General features: G+C 45.4%; 1 protein-coding gene across 2 annotated transcripts in view; it reads left to right on the forward strand.

The window, feature by feature from the left end:
• LOC124028280 (transmembrane anterior posterior transformation protein 1 homolog) overlaps window positions 1–10,688 on the forward strand; it is a 22,320-nt gene extending 11,632 nt beyond the window's left edge. Inside the window, exons 2-10 of one of the 2 annotated variants that reach the window (XM_046340385.1) lie at window positions 434–564; window positions 3,053–3,171; window positions 4,808–4,970; window positions 7,007–7,108; window positions 7,190–7,304; window positions 8,701–8,798; window positions 9,582–9,651; window positions 9,706–9,718; window positions 10,608–10,688. In XM_046340385.1, coding sequence (XP_046196341.1) covers window positions 434–564; window positions 3,053–3,171; window positions 4,808–4,970; window positions 7,007–7,108; window positions 7,190–7,304; window positions 8,701–8,798; window positions 9,582–9,651; window positions 9,706–9,713 — 806 coding nt within the window. In that variant the 3' untranslated portion in view covers window positions 9,714–9,718; window positions 10,608–10,688. Of the gene's footprint in view, window positions 1–433; window positions 565–3,052; window positions 3,172–4,807; window positions 4,971–7,006; window positions 7,109–7,189; window positions 7,370–8,700; window positions 8,799–9,581; window positions 9,652–9,705; window positions 9,719–10,607 lie in introns of both variants that reach the window. The other variant, XR_006837569.1, reaches the window with a different exon arrangement.
• The last annotated feature ends 14 nt before the right edge of the window (window positions 10,689–10,702 follow it).

The raw sequence follows: 10,702 nt of genomic DNA on the forward strand, positions 1-10,702 counted from the left end.
GATTGAGGAGCAGTGTGGAGCAGTGTGGACAGATTGGGGTGAGGTGTGGACAGATTGAGGTGCAGTGTGGACAGATTGAGGTGCAGTGTGGACAGATTGAGGAGCAGTGTGGACAGATTGAGGAGCAGTGTGGACAGATTGAGGAGCAGTGTGGACAGATTGAGGAGCAGTGTGGAGCAGTGTGGACAGATTGAGGAGCAGTGTGGACAGATTGAGGAGCAGTGTGGACAGATTGAGGAGCAGTGTGGACAGATTGAGGAGCAGTGTGGACAGATTGAGATAGACGATTGATTGTGTGTGTGTGTGTGTGTGTGTGTGTGTGTGTGTGTGTGTGTGTGTGTGTGTGTGTGTGTGTGTGTGTGTGTGTGTGTGTGTGTGTGTGTGTGTGTGTGTGTGTGTGTGTGTGTGTGTGTGTGTGTGTGTGTGTGTGTAGATCTGTCCCTAGCGAGGTTCATGGGGGCGGAGCTGACCCGAGGATACTTCCTGGAACACAATGAGGCTAAATACACAGAGAGACGAGAGAGGGTCTATACCTGCCTCCGGATCCCCAAGGAACTAGAGAAGGTACACACACACACACACACACACACACACACACACACACACACACACACACACACACACACACACACACACACACACACACACACACATACACACACAGTCACAGTGATATAAACAGTCACCATAGTGATATAAACAGTCACCATAGTGATATAAACAGTCACCGTAGTGATATAAACAGTCACCGTAGTGATATAAACAGTCACCGTAGTGATATAAACAGTCACCGTAGTGATATAAACAGTCACCGTAGTGATATAAACAGTCACCGTAGTGATATAAACAGTCACCGTAGTGATATAAACAGTCACCATAGTGATATAAACAGTCACCATAGTGATATAAACAGTCACCGTAGTGATATAAACAGTCACCGTAGTGATATAAACAGTCACCGTAGTGATATAAACAGTCACCGTAGTGATATAAACAGTCACCGTAGTGATATAAACAGTCACCGTAGTGATATAAACAGTCACCGTAGTGATATAAACAGTCACCGTAGTGATATAAACAGTCACCGTAGTGATATAAACAGTCACCGTAGTGATATAAACAGTCACCGTAGTGATATAAACAGTCACCGTAGTGATATAAACAGTCACCGTAGTGATATAAACAGTCACCGTAGTGATATAAACAGTCACCGTAGTGATATAAACAGTCACCGTAGTGATATAAACAGTCACCGTAGTGATATAAACAGTCACCATAGTGATATAAACAGTCACCGTAGTGATATAAACAGTCACCGTAGTGATATAAACAGTCACCGTAGTGATATAAACAGTCACCATAGTGATATAAACAGTCACCGTAGTGATATAAACAGTCACCGTAGTGATATAAACAGTCACCGTAGTGATATAAACAGTCACCGTAGTGATATAAACAGTCACCGTAGTGATATAAACAGTCACCATAGTGATATAAACAGTCACCGTAGTGATATAAACAGTCACCATAGTGATATAAACAGTCACCATAGTGATATAAACAGTCACCATAGTGATATAAACAGTCACCATAGTGATATAAACAGTCACCGTAGTGATATAAACAGTCACCATAGTGATATAAACAGTCACCATAGTGATCTAAACAGTCACCATAGTGATATAAACAGTCACCATAGTGATATAAACTGTCTCTCTGTGTAGTTGATGCTGTAAGTGATATAAACAGTCACCATAGTGATATAAACAGTCACCATAGTGATATAAACAGTCACCGTAGTGATATAAACAGTCACCGTAGTGATATAAACAGTCACCATAGTGATATAAACAGTCACCGTAGTGATATAAACAGTCACCATAGTGATATAAACAGTCACCATAGTGATCTAAACAGTCACCGTAGTGATATAAACAGTCACCGTAGTGATATAAACAGTCACCATAGTGATATAAACAGTCACCATAGTGATATAAACAGTCACCGTAGTGATATAAACAGTCACCGTAGTGATATAAACAGTCACCGTAGTGATATAAACAGTCACCGTAGTGATATAAACAGTCACCGTAGTGATATAAACAGTCACCGTAGTGATATAAACAGTCACCGTAGTGATATAAACAGTCACCGTAGTGATATAAACAGTCACCGTAGTGATATAAACAGTCACCGTAGTGATATAAACAGTCACCATAGTGATATAAACTGTCTCTCTGTGTAGTTGATGCTGTAAGTGATATAAACAGTCACCATAGTGATATAAACAGTCACCATAGTGATATAAACAGTCACCATAGTGATATAAACAGTCACCATAGTGATATAAACAGTCACCATAGTGATATAAACTGTCTCTCTGTGTAGTTGATGCTGTAAGTGATATAAACAGTCACCGTAGTGATATAAACAGTCACCGTAGTGATATAAACAGTCACCGTAGTGATATAAACAGTCACCATAGTGATATAAACTGTCTCTCTGTGTAGTTGATGCTGTAAGTGATATAAACAGTCACCATAGTGATATAAACAGTCACCATAGTGATATAAACAGTCACCATAGTGATATAAACAGTCACCGTAGTGATATAAACAGTCACCGTAGTGATATAAACAGTCACCGTAGTGATATAAACAGTCACCGTAGTGATATAAACAGTCACCATAGTGATATAAACAGTCACCATAGTGATATAAACAGTCACCATAGTGATATAAACAGTCACCATAGTGATATAAACAGTCACCATAGTGATATAAACAGTCACCGTAGTGATATAAACAGTCACCATAGTGATATAAACAGTCACCGTAGTGATATAAACAGTCACCGTAGTGATATAAACAGTCACCGTAGTGATATAAACAGTCACCGTAGTGATATAAACAGTCACCGTAGTGATATAAACAGTCACCATAGTGATATAAACAGTCACCATAGTGATATAAACAGTCACCGTAGTGATATAAACAGTCACCATAGTGATATAAACAGTCACCGTAGTGATATAAACTGTCTCTCTGTGTAGTTGATGCTGTTTGGGTTCTTCCTGTGTCTGGATGCCTTCCTGTACGTGTTCACCCTGCTGCCTCTCAGAGTCCTACTGGCCCTCGTCCACCTACTGACCCTACCCTGCTGTGGTCTGAGGTAACACACCTACACACACCTCATCAGACTACTGACCCTACCCTGCTGTGGTCTGAGGTAACACACCTACACACACCTCATCAGACTACTGACCCTACCCTGCTGTGGTCTGAGGTGACACACCTACTACACACACCTCATCAGACTACTGACCCTACCCTGCTGTGGTCTCAGGTGACACACCTACACACACCTCATCAGACTACTGACCCTACCCTGCTGTGGTCTGAGGTAACACACCTACACACACCTCATCAGACTACTGACCCTACCCTGCTGTGGTCTGAGGTAACACACCTACACACAACTCATCAGACTACTGACCCTACCCTGCTGTGGTCTGAGGTAACACACCTCATCAGACTACTGACCCTACCCTGCTGTGGTCTGAGGTAACACCTACACACACCTCATCAGACTACTGACCCTACCCTGCTGTGGACTGAGGTAACACACCTCATCAGACTACTGACCCTACCCTGCTGTGGTCTGAGGTAACACACCTACACACACCTCATCAGACTACTGACCCTACCCTGCTGTGGTCTGAGGTAACACACCTACACACACCTCATCAGACTACTGACCCTACCCTGCTGTGGTCTGAGGTAACACACCTACACACACCTCATCAGACTACTGACCCTACCCTGCTGTGGTCTGAGGTAACACACCTCATCAGACTACTGACCCTACCCTACTGCCTCTCAGAGTCCTACTGGCCCTCATCCACCTACTGACCCTACCCTGCTGTGGTCTGAGGTAACACACCTACACACACCTCATCAGACTACTGACCCTACCCTACTGCCTCTCAGAGTCCTACTGGCCCTCGTCCACCTACTGACCCTACCCTGCTGTGGTCTGAGGTAACACACCTCATCAGACTACTGACCCTACCCTGCTGTGGTCTGAGGTAACACACCTACACACACCTCATCAGACTACTGACCCTACCCTGCTGTGGTCTGAGGTAACACACCTACACACACCTCATCAGACTACTGACCCTACCCTGCTGTGGTCTGAGGTAACACACCTACACACACCTCATCAGACTACTGACCCTACCCTGCTGTGGTCTGAGGTAACACACCTACACACACCTCATCAGACTACTGACCCTACCCTGCTGTGGTCTGAGGTAACACACCTCATCAGACTACTGACCCTACCCTGCTGTGGTCTGAGGTAACACACCTCATCAGACTACTGACCCTACCCTGCTGTGGTCTGAGGTAACACACCTACACACACCTCATCAGACTACTGACCCTACCCTGTTGTGGTCTGAGGTAACACACCTACACACACCTCATCAGACTACTGACCCTACCCTGCTGTGGTCTGAGGTAACATCATGCTAACTCTTCTCTCTCTCCTCTCCTCCAGCCCAGGTCTGTGATGTGTTGACGGGTGTCATCATGCTAACTCTTCTCTCTCTCCTCTCCTCCACAGTGGGTCTCCTCTCCTCCAGCCAGCCCAGGTCTGTGATGTGTTGAAGGGTGTCATCATGCTAACTCTTCTCTCTCTCCTCTCCTCCACAGTGGGTCTCCTCTCCTCCAGCCAGCCCAGGTCTGTGATGTGTTGAAGGGTGTCATCATGCTAACTCTTCTCTCTCTCCTCTCCTCCACAGTGGGTCTCCTCTCCTCCAGCCAGCCCAGGTCTGTGATGTGTTGAAGGGTGTCATCGTGGTGTTGTGTTACGTCATGATGAGCTACGTGGACTACAGCATGATGTATCACCTTATCAGAGGACAGTCCGTCATCAAACTCTATATTATCTACAACATGCTGGAGGTAACACACTGAGATTACAGCATGATGTATCACCTTATCAGAGGACAGTCTGTCATCAAACTCTATATTATCTAGAGGTAACACACTGAGATTACAGCATGATGTATCACCTGATCAGAGAACAGTCTGTCATCAAACTCTATATTATCTAGAGGTAACACACTGAGATTACAGCATGATGTATCACCTTATCAGAGAACAGTCTGTCATCAAACTATATATTATCTACAACATGCTGGAGGTAACGCACTGAGATTACAGCATGATGTATCACCTTATCAGAGGACAGTCCGTCATCAAACTCTATATTATCTAGAGGTAACTGCTACCTGCAGCTTTTAATACCTCACCCGTACCTGCAGCTTTTAATACCTCACCTCTACCTGCAGCTTTTAATACCTCAGCTGAACCTGCTGCTTTCAATACCTCACCCGTACCTGCAGCTTTTAATACCTCACCTCTACCTGCAGCTTTTAATACCTCACCTGTACCTGCAGCTTTTAATACCTCACCTCTACCTGCAGCTTTTAATACCTCACCTCTACTTGCAGCTTTTAATACCTCACCTCTACCTGCAGCTTTTAATACCTCACCCGTACCTGCAGCTTTTAATACCTCACCTATACATGCAGCTTGTAATACCTCACCTCTACTTGCAGCTTTTAATACCTCACCCGTACCTGCAGCTTTTAATACCTCACCTCTACCTGCAGCTTTTAATACCTCAGCTGAACCTGCTGCTTTCAATACCTCACCCTACCTGCAGCTTTTAATACCTCACCTCTACCTGCAGCTTTTAATACCTCACCTGTACCTGCAGCTTTTAATACCTCACCTCTACCTGCAGCTTTTAATACCTCACCTCTACTTGCAGCTTTAATACCTCACCTCTACCTGCAGCTTTTAATACCTCACCTCTACCTGCAGCTTTTAATACCTCACCCGTACCTGCAGCTTTTAATACCTCACCTATACATGCAGCTTGTAATACCTCACCTCTACCTGCAGCTTTTAATACCTCACCTGTACCTGCAGCTTTTAATACCTCACCTGTACCTGCAGCTTTTAATACCTCACCTATACATGCAGCTTGTAATACCTCACCTCTACCTGCAGCTTTTAATACCTCACCTCTACCTGCAGCTTTTAATACCTCACCTCTACCTGCAGCTTTTAATACCTCACCTGTACCTGCAGCTTTTAATACCTCACCTCTACCTGCAGCTTTTAATACCTCACCTCTACTTGCAGCTTTTAATACCTCACCTCTACCTGCAGCTTTTAATACCTCACCTCTACCTGCAGCTTTTAATACCTCACCCGTACCTGCAGCTTTTAATACCTCACCTATACATGCAGCTTGTAATACCTCACCTCTACTTGCAGCTTTTAATACCTCACCTCTACCTGCAGCTTTTAATACCTCACCTCTACCTGCAGCTTTTAATACCTCACCTATACATGCGGCTTGTAATACCTCACCTCTACCTGCAGCTTTTAATACCTCACCTGTACCTGCAGCTTTTAATACCTCACCTGTACCTGCAGCTTTTAATACCTCACCTATACATGCAGCTTGTAATACCTCACCTCTACCTGCAGCTTTTAATACCTCACCTCTACCTGCAGCTTTTATTACCTCACCTCTACCTGCAGCTTTTAAGACCTCACCTCTACCTGCAGCTTTTAATACCTCACCTCTACCTGCAGCTTTTAATACCTCACCTCTACCTGCAGCTTTTAATACCTCACCTCTACCTGCAGCTTTTAATACCTCACCTCTACCTGCAGCTTTTAACACCTCACCTCTACCTGCAGCTTTTAACACCTCACCTGTACCTGCAGCTTTACACTGAGACACACACGCACAGCCGACTAACCGTGTGTGTGTGTGTGTGTGTGTGTGTGTGTGTGTGTGTGTGTGTGTGTGTGTGTGTGTGTGTGTGTGTGTGTGTGTGTGTGTGTGTGTGTGTGTGTGTGTGTGTGTGTGTGTGTGTGTGTGTGTGTGTGTGTGTGTGTGTGTGTGTTCCCTGCAGGTTGCAGACAGGCTGTTCTCTTCGTTTGGTCAGGACATTCTGGACGCTCTCTACTGGACTGCTACAGAACCTAAAGAGAAGAAGAGAGCTCATATAGGAGTGGTTCCTCACTTCCTCATGGCTGTTCTATATGTCTGTATCCTTACTGAACCTAAAGAGAAGAAGAGAGCTCATATAGGAGTGGTTCCTCACTTCCTCATGGCTGTTCTATATGTCTGTATCCTTACTGAACCTAAAGAGAAGAAGAGAGCTCATATAGGAGTGGTTCCTCACTTCCTCATGGCTGTTCTATATGTCTGTATCCTTACTGAACCTAAAGAGAAGAAGAGAGCTCATATAGGAGTTGTTCCTCACTTCCTGTCTGTATCCTTACTGAACCTAAAGAGAGACGGTATAGTAGTTGTCTCTCACTTCCTGTCTGTATCCTTACTGAACCTAAAGAGAGACGGTATAGTAGTTGTAACCCACTTCCTGTCTGTATCCTTACTCAACCTAAAGAGAAGAAGAGAGCTCAGTTAGGAGTGGTTCCTCACTTCCTCATGGCTGTTCTATATGTCTGTATGACGGTATAGTAGTTGTCTCTCACTTCCTGTCTGTATCCTTACTGAACCTAAAGAGAGACGGTATAGGAGTTGTCTCTCACTTCCTGTCTGTATCCTTACTTACTAAACCTAAAGAGAGACGGGAATAGGAGTTGTAACCCACTTCCTGTCTGTATCCTTACTGAACCTAAAGAGAGACGGTATAGTAGTTGTAACCCACTTCCTGTCTGTTTCCTTACTGAACCTAAAGAGAGACGGTATAGGAGTTGTAACCCACTTCCTGTCTGTATCCTTACTGAACCTAAAGAGAGACTGTATAGTAGTTGTAACCCACTTCCTGTCTGTATCCTTACCTACTGAACCTAAAGAGAGACGGTATAGTTGTTGTAACCCACTTCCTGTCTGTATCCTTACCTACTGAACCTAAAGAGAGACGGTATAGGAGTTGTAACCCACTTCCTGTCTGTATCCTTACTTACTGAACCTAAAGAGAGACGGTATAGGAGTTGTAACCCACTTCCTGTCTGTATCCTTACTGAACCTAAAGAGAGACTGTATAGTAGTTGTAACCCACTTCCTGTCTGTATCCTTACTGAACCTAAAGAGAGACTGTATAGTAGTTGTAACCCACTTCCTGTCTGTATCCTTACCTACTGAACCTAAAGAGAGACGGTATAGTTGTTGTAACCCACTTCCTGTCTGTATCCTTACCTACTGAACCTAAAGAGAGACGGTATAGTTGTTGTAACCCACTTCCTGTCTGTATCCTTACCTACTGAACCTAAAGAGAGACGGTATAGGAGTTGTAACCCACTTCCTGTCTGTATCCTTACTTACTGAACCTAAAGAGAGACGGTATAGGAGTTGTAACCCACTTCCTGTCTGTACCTTACTTAATGAACCTATAGAGAGACTGTATAGTAGTTGTAACCCACTTCCTGTCTGTATCCTTACTGAACCTAAAGAGAGACTGTATAGGAGTTGTACCTCACTTCCTCATGGGGGGTGTGTGTGTGTGTGTGTGTGTGTGTGTGTGTGTGTGTGTGTGTGTGTGTGTGTGTGTGTGTGTGTGTGTGTGTGTGTGTGTGTGTGTGTGTGTGTGTGTGTGTGTGTGTGTGTGTCTATCAGATTGTTTTCCTGAGTGTGTGTCAGTTCTTCATGCTATCCTCATCATGGTCCAGGCCACTACCCTGAACGTTGCCTTCAACTCTCACAACAAGTCTCTCCTCACCATCATGATGTCAAACAACGTGAGTCCACACACACACTGAGACACACACTGAGACACACACACACACACACACACACACACACTGAGACACACACACACTGAGACACACACACACACACACTGAGACACACACACACACACACACTGAGACACACACACACTGAGACACACACACACTGAGACACACACACACTGAGACACACACACACTGAGACACACACACACACTGAGACACACACACACTGAGACACACACACACACTGAGACACACACACACTGAGACACACACACACTGAGACACACACACACACTGAGACACACACACACTGAGACACACACACACTGAGACACACACACACTGAGACACACACACACACTGAGACACACACACACTGAGACACACACACACACTGAGACACACACACACACTGAGACACACACACACTGAGACACACACACACTGAGACACACACACACTGAGACACACACACTGAGACACACACACACTGAGACACACACACACTGAGACACACACACACACACACACACACACACACACACACTGAGACACACACACACTGAGACACACACACACACACTGAGACACACACACACTGAGACACACACACACTGAGACACACACACACTGAGACACAGACACACACACACACACACACACACACACACACACACACACACACACACACACACACACACACACACACACACACACACACACACACACACACACACACACACTGAGACACCCACCCAGATCAGTGACTGTTGTGTTTCTCTGTAGTTCGTGGAGATCAAAGGAAGTGTGTTTAAGAAGTTTGAGAAGAACAACCTCTTTCAGATGTCTAACAGTGGTGAGTATAACTACCCCTGACCTCTAACCCTTGACCTCTAACAACCTCTTTCAGATGTCTAACAGTGGTGAGTATAACTACCCTTGACCTCTGACCTCTAACCTCTGACCTCTAACAACCTCTTTCAGATGTCTAACAGTGGTGAGTATAACTACCCTTGACCTCTGACCCCTTGGCGCCTCTCTCTGACCCCTTGGCGCCTCTCTCTGACCCCTGACCTCTCTAACCCTGGTGGTCATATTCTGACATTAAAACATTTTTATTCCACCTGGGTTGTTATTGAGGTAAATATAACAGTAATTCTGCTCTTCTCTCCCCTCTTCCCCCTCTCTCTATCACCCCACCCTCTCTCTCCTATTCTCGCTCTCTCCCTCTATCACCCCCCCCCTCTCTTATTCTCCCCCATCTCTTTCATTCCATCACCCCACCCTCTCTCTCCTATTCTCGCTCTCTCTCTCTCCCTCTATCACCCCCTCTCTCTTATTCTCCCCCCATCTCTTTCATTCCATCACCCCACCCTCTCTCTCCTATTCTCGCTCTCTCTCTCTCCCTCTATCACCCCCTCTCTCTTATTCTCCCCCCATCTCTTTCATTCCATCACCCCACCCTCTCTCTCCTATTCTCGCTCTCTCTCTCTCCCTCTATCACCCCCCCTCTCTCCTATTCTCCCCCATCTCTTTCATTCCATCACCCCACCCTCTCTCTCCTATTCTCGCTCTCTCTCTCTCCCTCTATCACCCCCTCTCTCCTATTCTCCCCCATCTCTTTCATTCCATCACCCCACCCCTCTCTCTCCTATTCTCGCTCTCTCTCTCTCCCTCTATCACCCCCTCTCTCCTATTCTCCCCCATCTCTTTCACTCCATCACCCCACCCTCTCTCTATTACATCTCCTCTCCCCTCCTCCCCCATCTCTCTCTTTCTCTCTATCCCCTCCTCCTCTCTCTCTCTCCACAGACATAAAGGAGAGGTTCACTAACTATGTTCTGTTACTCATTGTCTGTCTACGGAACATGGAGCAGTTCTCATGGAATCCTGGTAACTACTGTCTG

The sequence above is a fragment of the Oncorhynchus gorbuscha genome, unplaced genomic scaffold (assembly GCF_021184085.1).
Source record: "Oncorhynchus gorbuscha isolate QuinsamMale2020 ecotype Even-year unplaced genomic scaffold, OgorEven_v1.0 Un_scaffold_3955, whole genome shotgun sequence".
NCBI lineage: Eukaryota > Metazoa > Chordata > Actinopteri > Salmoniformes > Salmonidae > Oncorhynchus > Oncorhynchus gorbuscha.